This window comes from Diachasma alloeum, unplaced genomic scaffold, assembly GCF_001412515.2.
Source record: "Diachasma alloeum isolate Michigan unplaced genomic scaffold, Dall2.0 Dall_scaffold_00560, whole genome shotgun sequence".
NCBI classification, from domain to species: Eukaryota; Metazoa; Arthropoda; class Insecta; order Hymenoptera; family Braconidae; genus Diachasma; species Diachasma alloeum.
The window spans coordinates 329,916-357,019 of NW_021680692.1; the positions used below are offsets into that span (position 1 = coordinate 329,916).

Genomic DNA, 27,104 nt, shown 5'->3' on the forward strand with positions numbered 1-27,104 from the left:
CTCAATCCTTCCACTACAATAATGACCAGTGTACAGTTCACCCCGTTGTTTACTACTATTGCGAAAAAAATGAAATCCAACATCGGAGTTTAGTCATTTTGTCGGACAGTACGACTCACGATACTGCCGCCGTTTCTTTGATATAGAAGATTTTAATACAGCATGTGAACCGATAGAGCTGCATAACAAGCATCACAAGACTGATTTTGGTATAGATGCGGAAGCCCATTTTCATGCAACCGCGCACGGTAAAGGAGCTTGTGACGGAGTAGGAGCTGTCTTTAAGAGAGAAGCGAGACGTAGGAGCTTGCAAATCGTTCATGGTGAACCAATCCTCACGCCAGATGCTTTGCTTCGATGGTCAAAAGAGAATTTTGAAGGAATTGATGTTTTTTTTTTTCACCAAGGCAGAACACGAGAATATCAAAACTGAGTTGAGAGAAGGATTTGACAGTGTCAAAGCTATTCCAGCCATTCAAAAACACCATTATTTTATTGCGATACCGGGAGAGCAATTGTTAATTAAACGATATTCGGCTTCGGCTAACGAGGAGGGTTTCCCAAAGCAAAAACAAACAACAACCAAACGAAAAACCCGCAGAAGACAGTAATCGTGATGTAAATAATTCANGCTTCGGCTAACGAGGAGGTTTTCCCAAAGCAAAAACAAACAACAACAAAACGAAAAACCCGCAGAAGACAGTAATCGTGATGTAAATAATTCATCAGTGCATGTTGGAACTTGTCGTCGAAGAGAGTGGAGAATTTCTCCGTATTGTAAAAATGTACAAATGTGAAAATATAAAATGTTGTCGTTATAGAAGAATAAAAATTGTTTATTTCCCATACTTTTTCGTTAGTGGAAAGCACAGTGTGTTGTTGAGAAAAGATTTATAGTCGTATCAATAGTCTATTCTATCCAGCAGAACAGAAAATGTCCATTGACAAACCCCTTTTTTAGTAACAATAATGCAACTCTCCTAAGCGACAGGCAAACGTAAAAATTTCGAAGAAAATTTTTTTTCGGAGCATTCTTTCTTTCTTACATGATGGCGTACTCTTTTGCCATCATATATGAACAAAGAATAATAGTTGACAGACTGATTTCTTTGAAGAAAAACCGATGGATCTCCCCTAAAATCTGAAAAATCCAAAAATTTCGAAAACAAAATTTTTTTTCCGGTGCATTGCTTCGCTCTTCCATTATGGCGTATTTTTTTCATATCATATAAGGACATCCTCTATCATGAAAAAAATATTTCGGTCGAATATCGAGTGGTCCTAGAGTGAAAAAAAAATAAAAACGCGAAAAATTCTCGAAAAACCGGTCTAGGAGCTTCTTGACGACTCTGAAGTATTTTTTATCTTGAAGTATGGGAGAAAACGAAAATTTTCTTTTTTTATTTATCAAAATCGGGTGCTTCATTCAGAAGTAATGATTTTTTGAAAATTTCAAGTTTCGTAATCATTATCTCAGAAACAAAAAGTGGCAGGGCAATGAAATCTTGCATGATCACTGGCTATATGTAGTAGTTCAAAATGCACCTACTCAATGATTTTTCCCAGACAAAAAAAAATCCGGTGTGGCTGAGTTGACATGGAATGTCCCATATAAAAAAACGAAAAAAATCTTTTGTTATTTATTAAAATTGGCCAATTTGTTCGCAAGATATGATTTTTAAAAAATTTGAGGTTTTGTTATTTGTCCTGGCCAAACAATTAATGTTAAAGGAGCGAAAATTTAGAGAAAGTATGTACTCATGTAGTACTTCACTGGGAGCATGCTAATTCAGGATTCTGATAACCAAAAAAATCCGGTGTGGCTAAGTTGTGGACATGGAATGTCCCATATATTAGCTATCAATGTTTATACTTCTGGGAGTGAGAGAGATATGAATAGGGATAATATGTCTTTCTCTATCTATCTCATGGTGTAATATGGGATTGAGACCATTCGCGAATATTCTAGACATTTCTTTCATTGGAGTGAGAAAAAAATCTGAATCATTTTACTGTTGGTTTCTCTCCTTCATAGGATCAAATAACCTGATAATGAATGATGAGAAACGGTTAATGAAAGAATCAGAGAGAGATGAGACTGCGAATACGTCTCTTCCGGTGAGAATCAAATGACTTGAGTGATAAAAATTCTATTTGGGAACGAAATTTGTATTGATTTGAGCAGTTGAACATATTGAGATGTAAGAAGGCATGATGAAATGATTTCATGCATTGTTTCTTCTTTTTTTAAGAACTATTAGGAATGGACAAAATGTAGTCCTAATGAAAAATGTTCCTCTCATCAAACTACATGTTTTTGTATTCATCTATTTTTTCTGGGTTTCAAATATTTAGAGAGTTTTGATCAATAGAAATGTGGTGGAAAGTAGTGATACGTAGCATGGGGTAAATTGTAATGGAGCGCCATGGACATTTCCGGTTCCACCGGAAACCGAATTTTGAGGATCCAGATCTCGGATGATAATTGAGATATGTCAAAAACACATAAAAGTGAATATGTCTGTCTCGAAAGATTGAACTTTTTTGTTCTTATATATTTTACTGTAATTTAATTTAATGTGATAATATCTCAATTTTCTCAGTGATTGTGAGCATAAAATGTCGAATAATTGATGACCCTCATTTCCCAGAATCATTAACCATATTCATGACATAAGAATGCTGAAAGACCTGAAAATAAAGTCTTGATATTGAACAATAATTGTAATGTTCATGAGAAAAAACTAGGTGAGATAGATTGAAAATATACTCCACTAAAAAACTAAAAACTTATCAACAGCATGATAGCCTATTGCGTAGTGTAGTAGTCTATGAAGCTGTGAGGAGTGGGTTCAAAACCCACTCTCCATTTTGTTTTCTTTTTATTTTTAAGAAAACTTTGAATAATAATATAGGAAAAATTGGTAGATAGATAGATAGACAGACAGACAGATAGATAGATAGATAGATAGATAGATAATTAGATAGATAGATAGATTGATAATAACGCATTTTACATTGAATTCTATAGATATCATATCGCCATAAATAATATGACTATGAAAAAAACTGCTATGAGATGATCGACCAAGTTGAAATGGAAGTTTTTCCAGCTTGAAAATTCTGAGGAAATAGGATAATACTGATGGTAAAGGATTGAGAAATAAACGATCCATGCAATCCATTAGGAAATCACTAACATCACGGCGAGGGTTGTGATGTAGTGTGTACCGCAGCAGCTTGAAAACCTCAGAGGCCTGGGTTCAAATCCAGGAGGTTGTTGTTTTTTTTTTCAATGTTCCATTTTCAATTCGAAATCTTAGTTAATATAGGGATAGGGAATTCATTGAATGATTTTATAATTTAGGTTTTATCCATATTTATTATTATCTTAGTAGCGTACAAGTATACATTTTGGGAAGTGTTATGATTGTTTCAATATCCATTTTTACAAATGGAATAGTTTTTTAAGAGTGGTGAAGGACCACCCACATCTCCCACATTCGTTGATGTTGGATGATGTTGATAACACCGTCGATGCTCTTGAATTTCACTTATTCTCTTCATTTGGTCTGATAGGGAGTCCCACAACTCATCAATGTGTTGCCATGCGAATTTCAACAAGAAAGTTCTCTTGAATTCTTTAGAATCCCAATGCTCCACTTGCATATGCTTTACGATGTCATACAAGTTGATAGACGGGTCTAAACTTGAAGTGAAGTACGTCCTGCACCATTTCGTTAACTCTAGGAAATTTTCCAATGCGCATACATAATGCCCGATGATGCTATATTCTCGATGAATCCAACATCTTGGTGTGATTATAACCCTCGCTTTGCATGACCCAAAATCATTTAAATCAATAATTATTTTCTCACAGATAAAGGACTTCAGCTATTTCTTCTTCTGTACACCATTCACGACGACGATTTCCGCGTCTGCGAGGATCAAATTGACGGTATCTTCCAGCTCATCGTAGGTGATGAAATCTGATTCCCATGGAATCCCATGAGACAAATGTGTGAGCCACTTATTCGTCTTTTCGCACTTCAGTGGTAACTCACCCCATTCGTAAGGGGGGTGGAAATGGAGACAGATACACACATTCTTCTCAACAGACTGTAGCGCCAATTCTTTCACAATGAATTGATTCTTCGGGGATTGGAAGCCTTGCACGTCTAAACAATACATTTTTGTTCTCATCGTAAAAAAATCTAGAGGTGATGGGTGAAATGAAACTTCGGACTGAGTATGGTGTCAGTCAAACTATTTGGTTTTATAGAGTCTCCCACTCCTCTTCAAACCGCGACAAAATTCTCGAATATTCGAGAAAAATTTAAATATCTATGACGTCAGTTTTTCGCATTAATCTTTAGATCATTGTGGTATCATATTCCATACATGTCCCAACGGGAATTATGGATACCTCCACCGCGTGCTAGTTGATGAGTCATCAGCCAATGGTCTGAATGACTCATCGATGACGTCATCTGTCTAGAAAATTCCACGATTGTGGCACCACATAGTTGTGGGTGCTAGATTTGATCCAGAAGGCAATAGCCAACATTCCAAGTACAAATTATAGGAAACCCCTACCACGCGCGAGTTGATGAGTCATCGACCGACAATTAGAATGACTGACTGATGAAGTCATGCATCGCCAACGTTCCACAACTGTGGCGCCACCTAGCGGTGGGTCTTGGACTTGGTCCAGAACCTACCCTGTTTAACTACTGATACGATAGAGTGGGCGAGGTCCACGAGGAGTTTTTCCATCACATCCTCACGAGTTTTTTCAAGCCGTATATTATGCCTTGCAGCATAACTATTCTAGTGAATTGAATTCATATCTGTTCTAGAGGGTCTTTCGACTTCTCCAGCATTCTTTCTCCTCTCATGTATTTCGACTCGGGGAGTTTTAGGGTTATTTGCGAATTAGCCGGGACTCCTCAGAGTCTGGTACGTTGAGAGGCTGATCTGACCAGGGTGGAACACTCTTACCCATGCTACGACCACCCACCCTCTCAACCACTGGCTACGGCTTCGGTCAACGCGAGCCACCATTCCGGGGTTACTAAAATTGTGGGTGTATGTCGGGCTGACAGGAGGACTACTCTACTCAAGGCGCATGGGCCCATACGCCTTCAAATCGTTCTAGCCGGGTCCGAAGAACGCCGGATACAACAAAGTCGTCACTTTGCGTTTCGAAATAATCCCTTTTTCCGGCTCCCCGTATGCTCCCTCTTACTTCTGCATCTCCTTATGCTCGCCGCTAACAGTTATTCACGGAGGTTACGCGAAGTCCAAAACTCCTTATTCTGACTTCCTCAGCCATTCTCCACACCAGCTCCCCGAGAGGTATTTTCGGATCTCTCGGTTCAAGCACTCGCGTTCGGCTCACTCGGAATTTTACTAAGGCCTTGTCTCCTAGCCTCAGTATCTCAGTGACGATACGTCATTCCGTTACCTTATCCCCATTAATCAACGCGACGAGATCCCAGAGGTACTAGTCCTCTACCCTCGCTGCGTAGGTCCATAGTCTACCCCAGCACAGCCTTTAGAGTCGCCCAGTTGGAACCCCTATACATTGGGCCGTTTTCCCCTAAACACAGCTGGGTGAGGTCTAAAATAACGAAAACCCAGTACCTGCGAAAGTCTAGTAACGTCCTCCAGACTTCCAGGGGTCCTCGGTTCCACCCAAAACCGCTATGCCTTCAGCCTTTCATTGGTCTGTGTGTCTTCTAATCCATTCTTGGCTTCTTCAGCCTCCTCTAGATGTCTCTTCCTGTCTCTCTTAATAAACTCAAGAGGTCAAGAGGTCAAATCGCTATTTGAGGGGATTTCAACCCGTAGCGAGAAAATCTCGTTACAACTTTTATCCTTCTATGTTGTCCGGTATATGAGGAACACTCATATTCTGAATTGTTCCTCAAAACTAATCGTCAGTTCTTAACGTGTATATGGTGGGTTTTATGTGAAAAATACATAAGACCTTTTTTCAAGAAAAATGTCCAAAGTTTAGACAAAAATACGCACAACTGAACAAAACAAGTGACTCATAAAACTTGTTGATATTAATTTAAGAGGAATAGTTTGAGTTACTTCTTTTCTAATACTCACCGAAATACGTGGTTTGTAGACTTCAAATTCAGATACTTGATTTTTGGAGAGGAAGATTGAGATACATTTTTTAAAATCAATAATCTAAATTACACCCCCCCCCGGGGGGGGGGTGACTTTATACTCTTTAAGGGGGTCTGCACTTTTCCGGGCGGCGAAAATGGCAACTTTTCCACACTTTTTATTACATATGAAAAAAAAAGTTACAAATTTGATTTTTTTAAAGATAATTTTTATTATCTTTCTACTAGTGAAATAACAAAACTTTTCATCCTGCTGGACAATCTGCAATTAATTATTTGATGATGAAGTAGACGGGCCCCAACACTGATTAAATGATTGAAAATTAAGTTTCGAGGTTCCAACACATCGAAATAAGAAAATTGCATGTTTTAGTCCTCAGCAAACATCTGGCTTCGTCTCCTAGCAGAATAAATGAAATAAATTGAAAAAACAAATAGAAATTCTGCTTTTCCGGATAAGGCTCAGTTTTCCCGGGGAAATTTGGGCCTATAATTTGTAATAAAAATTGAAATTATTGAAGCTATTTTTCTGAGCGTGGTAGGCGAGAAAGCTCTGTAGATGTCAAATAGGTGGTAAAAATTTGAAATCGATTGGTGATTAACTTTCTGAAATATTGTGTAAAAAGTCATGAGAAATTTCCGGAATTTTAGTTCCGAGAAAATCGCCTTTGAACTTCCGGATAAGGTGCGCCAGGCACTGTCGTGCCGGGGAGGAGATGACGGTGAGCGCTTGGTACTCCATTCACGGAGATATTATTCAACAATAGAAAAATTAACACTTACACTCAATCAGCAATTCCTGCGCCATACAATGACCCTTCTTCTTTTTCGAAAAAATCCTGTTCTGCACATTTTTCTGAATTTTTGGCAATTCGTGCACGATTGAGACCTTCCAAACCCACACTAAGAAGTCGAAACACAAAAACTATGCGACGGTTTATTTCATATTTTCTATCTATCATTGGGCTAGAAGGTACGCCTTTTTTGCCACATTTACATTGCAGAACAATACGAAATCCCAAACCACGAATTGAACCTTTCGAAAAGTTTATGTCACCCTCACAATTTTTGCAAATCACTGCACTACTAATAGCGGAAAAAACTGTCATAAAGTTAATCAGACAATAATGACTATTGTCGGTGATATCGAATTTTTCAGCGGCTCTCTTCCTTAGTTTAACTGCTGATGCACTTACGAATGATGTATTACCTACTTTGGTATACTGATTGCCACAGAATTTACGTTTTTTCGCACGCGAAGGATTATTCGGATTTGCCCGGGATCCTTTTCTGTCCATTTCTATTTCGAGAGTCGTGCTACAAAAATCAACTACTCCATTCGAGGGTGCGCAATGGACTGAAGTCTATTAGGAAAACTCATTGCAAACTAATTTTAAAGACACAGGTATGAACACTATCGAATGTCAACAGTTTTCCAAAGGAGCACCTCTCGCCTATAATCCAATCTCGCACGTCTGTAACAGCGCTGAAACACTCTATTGTTGCGCTGCAACCATAATGCACCTGCCTACCTGCACGCGCTCGGCGTTGGGGCCCTGTAGTTCCGTCAATATTTGGAATTTCTGAAAAATGCTTTCTCTACAATATTTTGAAATAGTGGTAGGGTAATAAAAAAAAAATCGATTTTTTGACCCCGGAAAAAGCGAAGACCCCCTTAAGGCCAGTCTCTGTATCGTACTTAAGAACTTTGTCAGTGAAGTAGCTTCCTACCATTCTCCGCAGGTATCCTGGTACGTCCATCTTCTGAAGAGCCTCCATGATACAGTCCCATTTGGCTGCGTTGAAGGCATTCTCAATGTCCAGTATCGTCAGTACTTCTTCGTACCTCCCTTCCATATAGTTCCCGAGATCGCCTCTTTGGCGGCGCTGACGATGCAATCAATGGCATCGAGAATAGAGTGACCCCTCCGAAAACCGTATTGGTTGTCGGCTAGCAGCGGCTTTACTGCTGCTTCTATCCACCTGTGGATGATATGCTCGAGAATTTTCCCAGCTGTATCTAGCATGCAGAGTGGGCGATAGGTTGGTTTCTTCCCGGTGGTTTCTTCCCTTTGAGTAGAAGCACTAGCCCCTGTTGCTTCTACTTGGCGGGGAAGGTGCCTTTCTTCAAGCATGTGTTATATATATCCAGTGACAATCCTGCTGCTGCGTTGATCGCTGCTTTGAGCGCGATGCTGGGGATTCCATCAAGGCCAGAGGTCTTCGTGTTCTCCACTCTGACACATGCGTCCTTCAGTTGTTCCTTCATAACGGGTGGAATCAATATGACCTCACAATCTTCTGTGGGATTGCGAAATTTCAATTGTTGAGGGAATAACACCGTTACAATCTTCGCTAGGAGTTTACGGCATGTCGACGATGGCATGGGCTCGCTTTTCAGCCGCGTCATGACCACCTTGTATGGCCTATCCTATGGATCACCCTCGACCTAATTGAGAAGTCCGTTCCAATATTGCCTCTTGCCCTTAATCGCTTTATTGAGCTCTCGGCCTACATTCTTATACTTGATCTCCAATTCCTCGAAGTTCGGTTTCTTCCGACTATGCTGTGATGTCCTTCTCGCTTTAGTGCACTCAGTGCGGCGAGCGGTGACGTACTGTTTCGCATCCTCAGTCAGTCTGTCCGGGAGATCCTTGAACTCATCGAGGCTGTGGCTTGGTGGAGTATAGCAGTTGTAGAAATAAATTCCTGCCAGCTTGGCCAAACCAACCTCCTCAGTATTGGCCACATTCTGGAACGGGTTCTCGCCACAGAACCAGATGACGGCGCTGGCGGTAGTATCCGTCTCCCAGGATTGAGTATCAAGATGTATATACGGCTGCGAGATCATCACAAGATCTATCTTCAGCTCCCGCACTGTCTGCTTAAGCAGATCATGTGCGACCTCGCAGTGGTTGAGGTTGAGCGGTAGTACTTTCATTGTTGTTTTTATTTCACCTTCTGGAGGGCCTCTTTGAAGACTGAGCATTTTCCGCAGCCTGCAATGTGAGCGCAATTCTCCGTGAGTCCTTTCTCACTGCACAGATCAATCTGGTGTCTCCCTTCTGCGCATTTGACACAGAGTGTTGAGCAGTCCACTTCACTCTTACATCTAGTCGCGAGATGTCCATAGTGCCAGTACTTCAAGCACTAAAGAGGTTTCTCCACCCTTCTTATCTGACAATTAACCCAGCCTATCCGGATCTTGCCTGCCTGACTGACGATCTTATTCGCTACCGCCGTGGGCAGCATCGGCGATGCCGTTTGTGTCCCTCCACGGATTTTGCACAGGGTCTCTATGGCTCCGAGGGTGATCCCACTCTTGTCGCCAGCTGCTTTATACAGGGCTCCCAGAATTTCCTGTTTTGTTGTTATTTCGTGGAGGTCTGATTGCGATGGCCTCCTGAGGCTCTTTGCTGATTACAGCAGCTTCTTCCTTGAGGATATTGGCAATGGTCTTCTGCAATTCTTGGGCTTTGTCAGGTGTATCTATGGTCAGAACGATCAGCATATCCCTGGTGGCTGTCCTAGGGATTGTATCCACGTATTCCTCAGTCTATTCGACAGGGGCATTCCTCTTCATGTGCATAAACATCTCCGAGTACTTCTACTTGTTTTTCGGGCAGAAAATCAATGCGTCAGGACTGGACGCTGATTTCATCTGCTTCATTCCCGTTCGGGGCTGCTTGGAAGACATATTCGGGATTTTCATCCGCTTTCTCTTCTTCTTATTTTCCACTATCTCTCAATCTGAGTCCTTTATCAGCTTTTCAGGCTTCTGAATTGGGAGAGCTATTTCAATTCCTTCTGCTTATTGGCTCTTTCAATTTCTTCTACTTATTGGCATCCGTCTCCGGCAATTCCCGTTTCCTCCGTCTGGCATTACGGATTCTTCGGAAGTTTCCAAGGGAAGGCGTGGTATCCTCAGACTCCTGGTCCGTCTCCTTTGCTGTTGTCTCAGATAGAGTCCGAGAATGTGTCAGCATTGAAAGCATTGTTTGTCCTAGCAGTGTGGCGGGTTTCGGCTTCCCCACTTATTTATCCTCCATGACCTTGAGCCATCTAAATGCGCTCTTGATGTTAACCACTTTGGATTTGATCTTCTTATGCACGTTCGATCTGGTTTGCACGTACTCATGTAGCTCATCGATAAGCTTCGACAATCGATCCCATGTATGGATTCTTCTTTTACCTACTTTTTCAAAGTCGTTTATTTTATTTATTACACCTTTCATCTTATTCCAACAAGTACTACCTTCTGACTCTTCTACTTTGTTTTCATCTAGTGTATCTCCCCCTGTTTCACTAAGGTGTTGGGTGTGGACAGGAAGTCCCAATAGATTCATCGACTGTCCTGCAACTTTGAGCCTGTGTTCCTCACTTCTGAGCTCTATGCGCTTGCCACTCTAAGAGCGCTCAGACGGTATGCTGGAGCCACGTTCTGCCTTCCTGCGTCTGCAACGCGTCAGCCCAGATGGCAATGCCATATGTGAGCAATGACGTGACCACCGACGTCAGTAATGCTCGTCTCGTTTGCGTGAGACCTCCCATGTTGGGTATGAGGCATGACAAGGCGGCTCTGACTCCAGACGCCTTAGCACTCACATGCTCTGTTTGCTGCTTAAAATTCAGTCGGGCATCGATCATAGATACCATATGAGTGGCTGGGAGGTTAATTCGTAGTCACCGACTTGCAGGGTGATTGTCTCAACTTTCCTGCTTGTACTCAACATGGCGTCGGTTTTATGCTCCACCAGATTCAGGCTAACTGGGCCCATCCAGCGGCGGACTGCTCCAAAGATCATGTCGAAGGCGAGTTTAATTTCCTCGAGATGCTTCCCCACGTGGACTATGACCACATCATCCGCAAACGCCACGAGTTTTACATCGCGTCGCAATGTCAGCTTCAGCAGACCATCGTACATGATGTTCCAAAGGAGAAGGCCCAACACCAAATCCTGAGGTACTCCTCCAGTGACTTTGTACTCTTTGGGGCCACACTCCGTGTCGTACTTGAGTATCCTTCCGGTGAAGTAGTCGTTCACCATATTCCGCAGGTACCCCGAACATCTTGAGGACCATCATAATGTAGTCCCACCTGGCTGAGTTGAAAGCATTCTTGATATCCAGTGTCGTTACTAGGCAGTACTTCTTGTGTTTGTGTGCGCGTGTGTGTGCTACTAGGCAGTACTTCTTGTGTGTATGTGTGTGTGCGTATTTTTTTTTCCCGTCTGTTGGAGAATGCATTTACGCACGACCACCTGAGGGAGGGAATAGGAGCTTCCTCCCGTCAGGTGAGTGTGGGTCTCGGACAGTGACTGTCAATACCCACTAAACTCCCATCAAACAAATTCACTAACCTTTGAATCCCTCGCGGCACCACCGTTAAGTATTACTTCGCGAGGGAGGTCTCAGCTGTATGCTCTTCCGCCTTCACCATCTTATGTACGTCCCCCTAACCTATGTTGAAGCTTTTCGCTTGCGTTCCTCGTTTCTGAGCTCCTTCAGGACTTCTGTCGCGAAGTTGCTTGTTGCGTCCCAGGCTGCCTGCGATGACAGCATTTCTTCCACCAAATTTTCGGGTCAGATAGTCCTCGTGAGTTCTGACTCCCAGATATTCCGAATGTCGCTGAACCGAGGACAGCCGAAAAATACATTCTCTGCGTCTTCTGCCACTCCTGAGCAGGTGGGACATTCCGGAGAATCTTCATGCTTGAATCTATGAAGGTATTCTCTGAAGCACCCGTGTCCTGAAAGCATTTGGCACAGATAATAATTTACCTCTCCATGATTTCGTCTTACCCACGCGGCTACGTGTAGAATTAGACAATAGGTCCATCTTCCCTCGGTCGAATTCGTCCACTTCTCCTGCCATCGGTTCATGCTGTTTCGCCTCTCCTCAGCCGCTAGTTCTTCGGCGCTTATCATTTTCGATGCGAGCGATCGTTTCCGCTTATACAGCGATCCTCGCTCCTCAGCCAAAACCTCGATGGGCAACATTCCTGCGATGACACATACCGCGTCTTGAGAAACCGTCCGATATGCACTTGCAACTCGAAGAGCACCAAGTCGATAGACTGGTGCGATTTTGCGTCGCGCTTCCTGCAGTTGTAGTACATTTCCCCAAATGGGAATTGCATATGTGAGCACCGAAGTAATCAGTGAAGACAACAGTGCTCGTCTTCTTTGCTTGGGTCCCCCAATATTAGGCATGAGGCGTGACAAGGCGGATCTCACACCAGATGCCTGGGTCCCCACGTCTTCCGCTTGCTGCTTGAAGTTCAGTCGTGCATCAATCATCACCCCCAGGTATCGAATGAATGGCTGGGAGGTGATTTCACAAGACCCGACTTTCAGCGTGATCGTCTAGATCTTCTTCCTGCTGGTAATCAATACGGCTTCTGTCTCCTGTTCTGCTAGGTTCAATCCAACAGAATCCATCCAGCAGCGGATCGTCTCGAACGTTGTGCTGAAAACACGCTTCATGTCCTCCAGGTGCTTCCTAACAATGACCACCGCCACGTCATCCGCAAATGCCACCAAGTTGGTCCGCCAGGGGGTGTTCAACTTTAGCAGCCCATCGTACATGATGTTCCACAAGAGAGGACCCAGTACTGACCCTTGAGGTACTCCTCCTGTCACCTTGTACTTCCTGGGGCCGGACTCTGTGTCGTACTTAAGGACCCTTCCGCTGAAATAGCTGTTGACCATTCTCTGCAGGTATCCTGGTACTTCCAATTTGTCAAGAGCCTCCATAATGCAGTCCCACCTGGATGAATTGAAGGCATTCTTGATATCCAGTGTTACTACTAAACAGTACTCCTTGGTGTCATTGAGCCATCGTTCCCCTGCAGTCGCTTCCCTCGCGGTTTCGACGACAAGGTTGATGGCATTGAGTGTGGATCGGCTTTTCCTGAAACCATACCGATTTCTGGCAAGCACGGGTTCCACTGCAGCTTCTATCCTCTGGTGAATGATATGCTCGAGAATCTTACCCACTGTATCGAGCATGCAGGGAGGACGGTAGGATGAAGGTTCTTCCGGTGGTTTATTCCCCTTTGGAAGCAATACCAACCTCTGCTGCTTCCAGACGGCAGGAAAGATGCCTTCTCTGAGGCACTCGTTGTAAACATCCAGGAACTGCTCTGGTATCGTGTGGATGGCCAGTTTCAACGCGACGTTTGGAATTCCATGCAGCCCTGGAGCTTTGGAGTTTCCCACTCTTTTGCAGGCCTTCATCAACTCTTCTCTGGTGATCTTCGGAACAACTTCTCCTTCCCTTTGTTCAGTATTGCGGCGAGATTCCGGTTGACTCGGAAACAGCGTCTCCACAATTCTGTTTAGGAACACCGGGCACGCTAGTGATGGGATTGATTGACTTTTGAGTCGTGTCATCACCACCTTGTAGGGCCTCCCCCATGGGTCGTTCTCTACCTCGCTAAGGAGCTCGCTCCAGCATTGTCTCTTGCTGTACTTGATGGCTTTGATGAGCTTCCGCCGTGCCTCCTTGTATTTCATCTCTAACTCCTGGAAGTTAGGACTTCTCCTACCAAGCTGAGATGACCTTCTAGCTGCGTTACACTCCTTCCGCAACACAGCGATGGTCTCATTCCACCAATACACCGGTGGATGTCGATTCGTGGTTCGTTTCCTCGTCATAGTGGCGTCGCAGGCTTTTATCACTTTTCTCATAATGTCCTGTGCCTTCGCAGTGGCATTTGCACCAGCAATGGGATGGTCATCTAATGCCACCGAACATGAGCCCGGATCGAATGTGCTCACTCACCAGCCAACGCTGTTGGTTTTCTTTGCTGTTAATGCGACTTTCTGGTCAGAACATATCTCCCAGAGTATTGCTCGGTGGTCACTCGCCGTGTAGATATCACTCACTCTCCATGAGTAGTTTCTCTTAGCGAGAGCACCACTCACGAAGGTAAGATCAACAATTGAGCTCGCCTCCCCCCGCATGAAGGTTGGTTCATCCCCTCTGTTCAGCAAGATCACGTCCAGAGCGGACATGGCCTCCAGTACAGCTTGTCCCTTTGCGTTCGTTAGCTTACTTCCCCAGTCAACTGCCCAGGCGTTGAAGTCTCCAGTTACCACCACGGGAAAGTGTTGCTTGGCATCCACAGTCAGCCTATCTAGGAAGTCTGTGAACTCATCAATGCTGAAACTAGGTGGGGCATAACAGCTGTAGAAATATATTCCACCGATCTCCACCTTCACGAAACCATTTCTGCTTACAGTGTCTTGGAACGGCTGATTCTCACAAGTCCAGATTACTGCCTTCCCACTGGCATCAGTAATCCAGGATTGAGTGCCAAGATGTCGATACGGCTCCGAGATCATTACCAAATCAGCCTTCAGCTCACTTACCGTTTGTGTAAGCAAATCATGTGCGTCCCCACAATGGTTGATGTTGAGCTGCAACACCCTGCGAACCTTCCTTACTCTAGCGCCTTTTTCTGGTGAGCTTCCGGAGTGCTGCTGTGTAAGCTAGGCATCTATTGCTGCCAGCAACATGAGCACAATTCTCCTTACTGTCTGCTTCAGTGCAGACGGCACATCGCGGATCTTTCTTGCAGTCCTTGGCTTTGGCTTTTGACCGTCCCCTGCACATCTTGCGCAGAGCTTCGACCGATCCACTGCGCTCCTACACTTGCTGGCGAGATATCCGTAGTGCCAGCACTTGAAACACTTGACCGGCCTCTGTACTCTACGTATGCGGCAGTTTACCCAGCCGATCTTAATCTTTCCATGGTCGTCCTCTCCCAGGATCTTCTTCACCGCAGCTGACGTGAGGGTCAAACAGGCAGTTTGAGTTCCACCGTATGCTTTGCACATAGATTGGATGGTCTCAGGACCCATTTGGACTGGTCAACTTCGCTCCTGTATTTAGTGGCGGTATGACCACAGTGCTCGCACTGAAAAGATTTGGTCTCTCCACTCTTCTGGTGCGGTAATTCATCCATCCTATCTTGATCTTCCCATGCTCTTCCAGGATCTTCTTCGCTATGGTTGCTGCGAGTATTACTGAGATTCCTTCATATGCCTCGCGCAAAAACTTCATAACATCTGGAAGTATGGGACATTCGTTCCAGTTCCTGCTCGTAGGGCTTTGAAAATATCTGCCGATGTAACCTTATCGAGATATTTAATTTCAAGATCTTCTTATGGCCCTTTAATGAGGAGCTCAGCCTCATCTCCGAGGAGACCGGCGAGAACTGATCGCGGCACACGGACTCCATCAATCATCTTCTTCCTCAAAATCAACAGTATATATCCGATCGCTGTCCGACGAATTGATCCATTCGTAGGCTTGTTCGATGGGGACGTCCTTCACCTGAGTAAGCTTAACTTTCATGTCAACAAAAAAGCCATGTAAATTCTCTCTCTCTTCAAAAAAAGAAAAAAAATTCAAAGAGAATTAGAATTTGCCGAGAAAAAAATTCCGCCAGCACTTTGCTCTTCAGATAAGCTACAAGAAAGTACCGAAATTCTCTTACTCCGAATTCGACTCACAACGTCGACTAACCACCTTTAGTTATCTCAAAACAAGTAAGATGAGTACAGTTCAATCGTCGTACAAGATACTACAGGGACTGTAGGGGAATAAAATTCCGAAAATTACCTATCCACCACTTTACTTGCACTCAGAGGGGAAAATATTTTGATTTGATATTCTTTGTATAAGATACTAGACGATTTCCATTTTTCATGATCATTTAAGTACGATTCCTAATGTGAAATACCAATGTTTGATTAGAAGGTATTATTCATTTTCAAAATAACAATTCAGTAATTCGGAAACAGTTAGTTTGTTAATAGGGGGCTGTGAGACAAAATTGAAACTTTCATTGCAATTTTGGTTTTCATAAAAATTGGGTGGAATTTTGTTTTGTTTTGTCTATCTATCCATCCCAAAATTAGACGTAAAACACATGGTACAATACGTATAAAAAAATAGATAGTTTACCAAGTTTTATGACCGACGTGTTTAATGTTGTTCTTAACTTTAACCAGTGCCCATTTGTTTTGAAACTCAATTGATGTGCAATTAAGTGCTACATCATAGACGCATATATTTTCAGTAATTTCTGCAATACAGTCGAACCTGTCATAAGTTATATGAAATGGCATTCGAACCTCGGATAAGTTATATCACCACCATCACTGTATTGCTCCCTTCCCCTAGCCTCAAGCAAAGTAGAGGTGAATCAGGGGTCAATCAGATTCCCGCTACAATTGTTGGCCGAGAGACTCCGTACACGGATGACAACATAACCTCATTCTCTCCATTTTCACGTCTTTCTACAATTGTTATCTTCTCTCTCCAAAGCAAATGACATTTTTTTACTTCAGACATTGTACTATATTTTTTTCAATTATTGAACATGAAATGAACTAATGATATCATATAGCTGTTTTCCCCGCTCTACGTGAAACTAACACATACAGAAATACTCACCTATGGTGGAGCATGCGCAACTATCTTTAATCATTTCAGGGCATGCGTGAGATGGGCTCGTGGTGGGAGTTGCAATATAACTTATCTGAGGTGATTTAGTATAACTTTTCACAGGTGACAACTTATTGGAGTATAACTTATGACAGGTTCGACTGTATCTGAACGCCATTCTCACTCAATTCAGGCCCCTTTATTGAGTATCTTATATGGAGAATACGAACTGAAACAAATTCAAGCCAGAAGATGAATGTATTCCTCGGCAATGTATGTATTCAGGCCTAGTATTTTGTACGAAATTATCATGTGCGAAGACTGGACTGATAAGGATATTTGACGTATTGAATTGAAATTTTATACATTGATCCTTTTTATGAAATAACTATTAAACCTGAAGAACAAAAGTTCCCTAACTCAGGCTAAGTGAGTCCATTGGGGCAGTCAGTATTTTGGCATCGGGGCTATGGAGGGGATTGGCACTTGAGTAAAATTAAATAAAATGAACTATAATCGGGTGACGTGTTAAACACTGGTGCCGCATTTTGTAGTTTTAATTAATTAAATTTACATTATTTATCCTTTTTATTAATCTAGTAGTCAATCACCTAACTCAAAAGCCATTGATTCCATCACTGGGGTTACTGTAGTTCATTATTGGGACAATGGTTTTTTTGTGTTCCATCAATGGGCTACTGGGAGGTGCTTCAATTTCTATCGACATTAATTAATTTATTCTCTAATGAATATGTCTGCAGTGTTTGAATGGTCGAAAAAAGTTCCTATATGATTTGTGACGTATTTCGCCCTTCTGCGGGCATAAAACGATAATACGCAGCCCTCAGCGACCAACATTCAGAAACCAATGTTAGGCGCGGAACGTTTTCTTCCAAAACGTTCAAAAATCCGAATGATCAAAACCGATGAAATCGGCAAACAAAAGGAACAGCTGCCGGTAACTCAGTGTAGCAACCGCTGAGGCGGCTGGGTCCCAAAATGCTGCTCCGAGGATTATCTCTGAAATGACTGGGTTCCAATTACCAAAATAAAATCAGAAATACGTGGTAACAGAATGGATTTAATAAAATAATTGAAAATCGAAAATATAATTACAAATGAAATATAATGAATAAGACCCCGTCTTATTCTCGATATTCTAGGCTCGTGATCCTCGGAAATCAACATAAAAAAAAAAATAACAAAATAATAAATAAACGATTAATGACTCGATACAATACAATTCCCTGGCCGCGATGTGTCCAAAGATAAAATACTAGTCATAATTAAAAACAACGCCCAAGAGGTGTCAAATATTCCGTAGTCAACAAAGGAAGTCAAACGGTAAAATAACTAGTACAATTACCACTGAGTCAGAATAACCGTAGTACAGGGATCTACTATTATCCCGAGGTCGAGCGCGTCCACCAGAAGCGGCGAGAATAAGATCTAATGAACATGTGCTATTGAGAGAGGGAATTGCCTCGAGAATGAACGTAACAAAACTACCGGTAACCAACTGGACGAGTCACCCGGCAATAAGACGAAAACTCGAGCATCGACAAATGACGCTACAATCCCTCCAACCATGCCTTTAAATTCGACATATTAACGGTCTCCGATTTAATCAAATACCTAATATACGCGATGCTGTTTGGCTTCGGAGGCTACGAAAAGAAACTAAAGTGAAACCTCAAGTGGAAATATCACTGACCTCGAGATTTCAATCACCGTTACAACAGAAAAATCGGTAATAGATTCACGACGATTTTGACGAAACGAGAGTAACCAAGACAATTAGAATCACTGAATTTAACTAGAAAAATCTCAAGTCTCAAAAATTCACCGAATAAATTAATCAAACTAAATCGGACCCAGAATTAATTCTGCCGAACAAGGGGCAAGACCCGAACGGAAAATTTGCAAGTAGCTAATGGCGTCAATCGCCACGGAATCAAGCATCCGACAAACAAGAGAAATTTTATTGTTGCTCCTTATAAAACACTAACACACATTCTAAAATATATCCACCGCTCACCGATTCCCGAAAATCTGCCAGCGATGGAAAAATTACGGGCCCTCTCCAGTCCGTCAGAAGCAAGTCAAATAACTCTTTAGGTCCCGATATCCAAATTTTCCACAGACAAATGTTACAAAAAAAACTCTTAATATGAGACAGATAATTCCGCACAGCGGTCCCCTGGACGTCCAAACGGGAAGTGTCATAGTCGGTACAACTGACCCACGCGCTAACGTTCCCCCAATTACTCTATGTCGTGATTGGTCCTCTATGACAACAGCTCTGCTGTGATTGGACGGTTGTCATTCTCCAACCAGAGCCAACTAAAATACAAAAGTCAAAATACGTCCGCACTATCAATGTGCGACGTTAAAACAGTTTCCAATGCGAACAAATATTTTTACAAAAATATTAAACTAATAAATATTCTGACAATGGATATTTCTCCAGACGTCTGAAGTCAGTCCAGGTTGATCCTTTTCGATGAATAGTCTGTTGCCTGAGTCTCCAATCACTTGACCCCAAATCTGGCGCCGCCGCTCGGACTTCCAGATGGACCTTCTTCTATGCGGGACCATTCAAAACTTTGAATCCCACTACTTGGCGTTACCGAACGTTCAAGATCCGAAGACAACACCAAAATCCCACGTCAATTCAGGCTCCATTCCTCGATGTAATCCGATGAGCGGTGAGACAACGATTCGATACAAAACAAAAATAATTAGAAAAGGGGTCCAAAAATATTTAAAATGACTCTTGCCTCGCCAATGAAGTGATTTCTCGTCTGGAATATTCAGCGAACCGCCGAAGGGTCGAAACATCAAAAATGCCAATCAAAGATATTTTTCGACCGGTATACTGAACATCTGTATTATCCCTTGGGCTATTTCACTCGGTCAACCTTATGTTTTTAAAGTATAAATTACTTGGAAAGCGGCATGCTATATGCTATCCATGAATGAGACTCAACAAAGATCATACCACTCCAACCAGCTCTATTGCCACACTTGAATTCGGTAACGAGTACTTTAAGAGTTACTAGCAAATAAACCACATTTTTCTATCTCCATTTGTTCCACTCAACGATTGACAAATGCCTCGCAGATACTAAGGAAGAACACTCCTATCCACCGATTTTTGAATAAATTTTATGTTTCAAAAACATTTTAAAAAAGGGATCTTTCTCCATGACTCGCAAATTTTTTTCTGGAGTGAGCGAAGGATAACACTGGCGCTTCTGGTTTTATCGGCTGATAAAAGCTTTTAGAGACGGAATCGCTAGTCACTTTACTCTTCCCCTTTATAGCCCCTCGACAAAGTGAAACAGCTCTGCGAGAGAGTTGTTTTCTGTTTCAAGTAGCTAACGGCTTTTTACTTTAGTGCATTTCACCCTAGAACGAAACAACAAATAACGGATTTTTGTTCCAATACAAATTGATAGAGAAATGGGGTAAGGAATCAATTGTATTATTGACGATTTCGCATATTAAATTACATTCTACACACTGAAAAAATTTATAATGAAAATTATCCCATAGTCGGATGTATAGCCGACTGGGAGGAAATCAATTATTTTTTCTATGATCAATATTTAATGAATAAAAAAATATGGCCCCGTCGTCCACAAATTAGGAGTGTCGGCTGCATTCAACTATTTCTTAATGGAATTATTCTTCGCTTTGTCATTTTGACTTCAAATAATTTTTTTCTGCTAATTAAAATATTCTTGAATGTATGGACCCATAATTTTGCCATTTAGGTGATTCTTTTATTATAGATCCTACCACGAAACTCGAATTTCCATCAACCGTCCAGCAATTGGCCTGTCATCAGTTTGAACATTTCGTTTGAAAAATTCTTCCCGAGCAATTTTCAGTATTCACAGGACTATTGATGGAATTGCTAAGGTAGCGGTAAATCATTGTATCGATTTTCCGGTTATTTTTTCCTTAGTTTTTTCTGTTACATGTTGTTTCCTCAAAACATGAAAAGTTATAACTTTCAAAATTTTTTTATGATAATTTGTTTATTATCATAATTCATTCAATTTACCATCAAAATAATATCCAGATGTCAAATTTTATCTTCTCGTTTGAATTTTCAGACTGAATAATATTGACCTGACTATTATTATGTAATGGTGTTTTCGCCAATTATTGGTATGGATTTGTATCTTCAAAAGTTCAATGTTATTGAGGCTTTCTTATTATTCAAAAGGCCTGAAGATTAAAAAAAAAAAATTTTTCATGTTTTATTATGCCCACAATGTTAATTTTTTAGTTTTGTGAATTTTTGCCAAAATTCTGCGTTCTAGCACAGGTCGATTGTTTTTCGGGATTTCAGTAAGTATTTCCGACGGGAATTTTCCGTTCTTTCGATTGAGCATGGTGCCCATTAGCTCACATAATCGAAAATGCTTTAAAATCGGCAAAAAAGTAGGAGATTGTGCTCTCCCCACCTCAATTGGAAATTTGTTTATTACTTTATCCAAAATGACTATTTTTACAAAACATATTACAAAATTAGGCTAGGACTCAGATTCGTTGTATCCAATTTTTTTCCAATTTCGTTTTCAAACATTTTTCCAATTGTTCACTTTTTAATTTGTTCATTTCGAAATTCATTATTTATTCACCATTTATGAACCATAAATAATAAATTTTGGAATGAAAAAATTGAACAAATGAGAAATTGGGAAACATTTTTTAAAACGAAATTTGACAAAAATTATTTTTGGATAGAACGGATCCGAGTCTCAGTCGAGTTTTTCAACCTTAGTCTGGTCACCAAATACGACCCTGCGACTTTGGTTACCTCCGGAGGGTTTCCCCGCCGTGTTATTTAGGCTCTAGCATTGCTGAATTCACTCTTCACTACCTAAGCGCGATTAGCGAGTTACCGGCAACGTCGCGTGATGAGCAATTTCATTTAATATGGGAAAAAATAATTCGTCTGTTCGAAATAATTTGTTTTCTTTAAGAATTTTGGGAAATATGCTGTTCTAAAAACTACTATAATTTTTTAGACACTTCAATTGACAAAGTCAAATTTTTTTTTCGAATTTTTCCAATTAGCCAGTGAATTGTAATTAAAGAAAAACGATGCGTGGCGGGGTTTCCCTCAGAGTGTGACCAATCTAGGGTTAACATATTTCGTAAAAATTGTTACTTTGGGTAAGGAAAGAAAAAATTCTTCAATCGAAGTGAGGGAAGGAAGTATTACGCACAATTTTCTAGTTTTTTGGCGATCTTAAACCCTTTCCGTCGATGTGAGCTAATTGTCACCATCTTCAATCAAAAGAACCGAAAATTAATGTCGGAAATATATATTGAAAACTCAAAAAAAATTGACGTCTACTGAGACAAAAAGTTTAGTCAAAAACTCATGAAATTCAAAAATTCACGTTATGGGCGTAATAAAATTTTTAAACAAGCAGGGGTTGAAGTCTATCCAACAAAAGCCATTCAATTGTTACTTTGTGGTATCACTTTTTTTCTTTTTTTAGTTTCTATCAATTTCATTGTTAGTATGCTTCCGAATGTATCCGTAGCAATTGCATTCGAAAAATATGAAGTTTGGCGACCATATCTGTATGTAAACATGTCCAGCGCCATCTTTCGGATCGTTAATTTTTAGAAAATGCAGTAATCGAGTGGTTAAAATATTTTTTTTTTAAATTTAATTTTTGTCAGATTAGAGGTCTCAATGAGGACCCCAACCCAAATTTTTCTTGCAACCATTTCTTTTTTTTAACTCTGTGCAAAATTAAAGCCCGACCATTTTCCCAAAAAGTTCCCTCTCACGAACTATGGAACAAATTAATCTCAAATTCTTTCGAGTTATGTAGCTGAATAGTAGCGATCAATACTCAAAATTTGAGATCGTTAAATAAAGTTCTAACCGCATTATAGCCACACGAGTAAACTGATCACCTAAAAATAGAAAATAGCAATATCTCGAAAACTTTCAATGCAACGGTACTCATATTTTAATTTCGTCAGAAAGACACCATTATAACAAATATTTTGTAAAAAAAATGGAATTCGGCGGAGGGGTTTTTGAGATATTAAAGAAAAAAGTTTCACATACAAAGTTGAATATCTCCGTAACTACTTGTTCGATTTCGCTCATTCAAAATACCAAACTTTGTTACCATGAGACCTACAATCTTACCAAGTTTGAAGTTTCTATCTCAATTATTTTTCATGTTATCGTGGTAACAAGCGATTTCGTTAAAAAAATGAAAAAATGAAAATAAAACTCAATTCTCCGTAGCGGGGTCATTGAACTTCTATACAGTAAGATAGGTCTCATCTTGACAAATATCTTGAAAAAAAAAATGAAATTGGTCAAGCCGTTCCTGAGATATTTGCGAAAAACCATTTTTGAGAAATCTCTATATCTCAGGAACTACTTAACCGATCAGGCTGAGGTTTAGCACAGATTTGTATCTCATTGGTACCAACTATGAGCCAAAATTTCAAGTTTTTTGTAATTACGATTTTGGAGTTATTGACACATTTCTGGACAAACGCATACCATACATACATACGCACACACATACATACAGACATCGTCTAAAAACATCATATCTTGACGTTTCAGACCACTTTGAGTCATATCCAAGTAAAATTAGAGATTCGAAAAAAAAATGCATTTTCAAAGCTTCCATTCAAAAGGAAAACATGAGAAAAAAAAATTGAGGCCTTTTGAATGATAAGAAAGCCATATAAGAAGCCTCAACAAAATTAAAATTTTGAAGGTGCAAAAACGAATAATCTTGCTGGGATAAGAACTCTGAAAAGATTGATAAAATTTGTCAATTGACAATATCCTACAGTTTAAACTCTTCAAAATAGATTCTCTTACTTCCCATTTAAAATTCATTTTGCTATACAGTTTTTCAATTCGTTAAAGAGAAAAATATTGACACGATTCAGATACAAATTACAACAATACCGGTATCCATACCATAGTCCAAGAAGCATCACAACTGCTCGCCAGTGTTCTACGACTTCAGTACAACTACCCTCCATGTAAGCCACCTTTGTCCATCCCTGTCCTTATTTTTTATCACTGCACCCCACGAATAGCTCCCTCCTCCCTTTCACCTTCCCTTTCCATCCGGCGAGCGTTGCTGACATAAGAATCAAACATTAATATCATTCTTACCCCTTTCAAAACAAACGTTCCTGAAAGTTCAATGGGGAAATGATAAAACGGTTTCGAGTCTCTATAAGTTCCGTTTTTAAACTGTCTATCATTTCTATACTGAGTTATAAGTATTACCTAGAAAATTGTCGAAAACATTTGCTAGCGACAATTTTTCCATCTATAAAAAAGTTATTTATATATTTTCTCATCAAATTGTCTCGTTTCGAGATAACCAAGTGGACTAATTAAAAATCAATATAAATTATCAGAATGCGTTAATTATATCAGTAATGAGCAGTGATAAGAACTTATCGAGAAACTTTTCTTGTAGAAAAGTCAATTTCCTTCTTATATTGCTTCTTGAATCGCTTCCTCCTCTCTCACCCTAGTAGTCTACCACTTATCAAAAACTTGAAATTCAACTTATTTGTGATTCCTCAATAAAATTAATCATCGGGATTCGATCATTCATACCCATGGCTAATAAAGTAATGGAGATATATACCAAAGTTTCACACACAAATCGATCAAATCGACAGTTACAATAAACATCGCCGAATAATCATCGAATTGGAATTAATACATTCACCCGGTAAATTCAATTCTCGAATCCAAATTTCATTACATTTCCGTCATTTCAGTACCGGCATAATTGTATTAGAAGTGCAACTCCATATTCCATTCCTAGAGCTAGCATTACATAATCGTGTAACTATAGCTCAATTGTTTTTCTCATTTTCCTCAAATTCTCGAACAAATAGTGGTATTGGAAAAATACTCAAGAGGCCTTGTTATAGAGGCTTGTCTCCTCCATAAGAACATTTCCTCGAAATTTTTTCTTGCAACCATTTCTTTTTTATTAATTCGAAATTTTCAAAAATTATTACAAACATAAAATAGAAAAATAGTTAAAAGACTTACCACAAGAAATGCAGAAGGTGAACCCTAGCGTAAGTGTAAAAATTGATGCAATTTGACTAGTGAAAATCATCGTATCGTTGAGTTGGTGGAAAAATAAATTAGAAATGAGCAAATAAAAAATTCACATTAAAAAATGTGGGAATTCCACAGAAAAAGAATAAATATATTTTTCTCATTCACTTGCACCGTTCAATTGAATTCACCTTAATGTTCTATATTTCTTTTTATCAATTTTCGATGATTTCTTTAATTTAATTTAATTCTTCTGAGTTGTTGGTTAATTGGTGTTTTTGTATCACTTTTTCACGATTCCCAATGGCTCACTGGTTAAAGTAGAGTTTATGTGTCAGAAGTAATAAAAAATTAACGGAAAGAAGAAGAGTAGCGTTTTATTGATGATGCAAGCCATACGAGGGTCAGGGTATGGGTTCCTCACAGGGCTCCGCGTGTGCACTACACCTCGAGAATTCGCGGGAGCTTCTGCCAGATCGGGTTGATACCGGGAGGACTGTTTCAGCTACCACGCGCTCTATGCGGCTGCACAGGCGCACTTAAATGACACTTTTTCCATGCGCCAAATTGGAGTTGACCCTTTTTTTTCATCAGAATTACGATGTAAGTCATTTTTCTTGTGATCAATATCATCTTTTTTTTGTAAGAATCAAGTAGATTATTTTTTTGTGATGAGGATTGTCGAATAGTCGATAGTTTCATGCTAGTTGTGCTATTGAAATAATAAAATTGTTCTGATGATCTCATATAGATTTCATTTATATGCATATCGCCGAAATAAATATAAAAACAGATTGATTTCTGTACATTCTCAACTGGACTTGAAAGTAATATCTGCACCCAGAAAAATGATTTATTTGAATCGAATCAAAATCTTTATTTAAAAAAGAATTCAATTATATCAACTAAATAATTTATTTGTTTCAAATGAAGAGGTGTCTGATTTTAAGAAAATCACATCTTCATGTATTTTGTGAAAGAAATCCAAAATTGTGTGACAATAACATTTGCGTGTCAAGTACCAAATGTCCGTATTGATAATTTTGCAAGATTTAGACCCTTCAATTGGAAAAAAGTTGTGGGAACCTAATTCAGGAACCGTAAAATCTGGACTACTTGGGAAAAGGGAATGGAAACAAAAAAGCATCTACGATTTCGTCGATTAGAAGTGAAACAAAAATATGGTGACTTCACAACCAAAGCAAGTCTGTTCCCCCTTTCGTCGCAAAGCCTTATAAATTACAAACTCTCCTCCCCACCCTAATCCTGTGATGTAACATTCGGATGCTCCCAATTCGACCTTTTGTGCAGAACGTATGGAGCATGTGCAAGTGAAATCCGAAATTTAAAACATTTCATGTTTCCGATTGTCTTTACGATTTTTTTTCTGAGAAGGAGGATATGAGACCAAGCTGTCATAAAATTTTCAGAACGATTCGAGTATTTTTTAACGAATTATGATTTTTCAAAAAATTTCACTTTTTCCATTTGAATTTGGATTGTTTGAAAAAAAAAGGTGAAATAATTCAATTTAATTATTAGGAATCGAATTTTCGTTTTTACACATTTGAAGATAATTTAAAAATTTTCAAAATGAACGCAATTGAACTCAATTTGCTTTGCTTTTGAAGCCGTTATCGCAAAATCAATTTTTTTCTTCAATCTACAATCACTCGAAAACTTTGTTTTTAATCTGAAATTTGAGGAGTAATTTGGTGATATAATTACAAAAATTTTCACCAAAGGACATACATGTTTTTGCATTTGTTCCCTGATAAATTCATGATTTTTTTTCTTCGAAAAATTTAGATCGAAATGAGACTCGGAGTCATCACGAGAGGAGTCGATACTGCGTATTTCGAGACTGAAACGAGACTAAAGATTTCCATGTTCATTGAGACAGAGACCATCTCTCCAAAGTATTGTCTCGTAAAGTCTCTCGCGGCATCACTATTTGTAACTGAAGACGAAATTATCGAAACCAAAAAACAATCACTTTGTCGACTCCCGTCCAGCCTTTACCATCAGGAACGTGTAGCTATCTTTTTTTCGTACCGAACTCCACTAGAACCATTATAGTTAGGCGTTTTTCTACCTTACTTGAGTATGAAACAATCAAACTAACAGAAGATGTATTATCATTGGAATCGATCGAATCCGAAGTGATTATTGCGTGGGAAAATAAATGGTGTGTGGAAATGATCGTCGGTAGAGACTTGAGGTCCAATTCATTCGTAGCCACTTGCGATGTAGCCATGTGGATTACGTCTTTATATGAATTCCCTGTTGAGGAAAAATTGTCTTCACAAGTTGTTTCAACATTTTATGTGAGGCGACATTGAAAAAGTCAAAAACCAATACTTTCACAATTCCAAAACAATCGGAAAATATAATC

General features: G+C 40.1%; 1 protein-coding gene across 1 annotated transcript in view; it reads right to left on the reverse strand.

The window, feature by feature from the left end:
• LOC107043372 overlaps positions 1-25,163 on the reverse strand; it is a 294,632-nt gene extending 269,469 nt beyond the window's left edge. The window contains exon 1 of the mRNA XM_029126482.1: positions 24,698-25,163. Coding sequence (XP_028982315.1) covers positions 24,698-24,767 — 70 coding nt within the window. The 5' untranslated portion in view covers positions 24,768-25,163. The remainder of the gene's footprint in view (positions 1-24,697) is intronic.
• Positions 25,164-27,104: the final 1,941 nt, after the last annotated feature.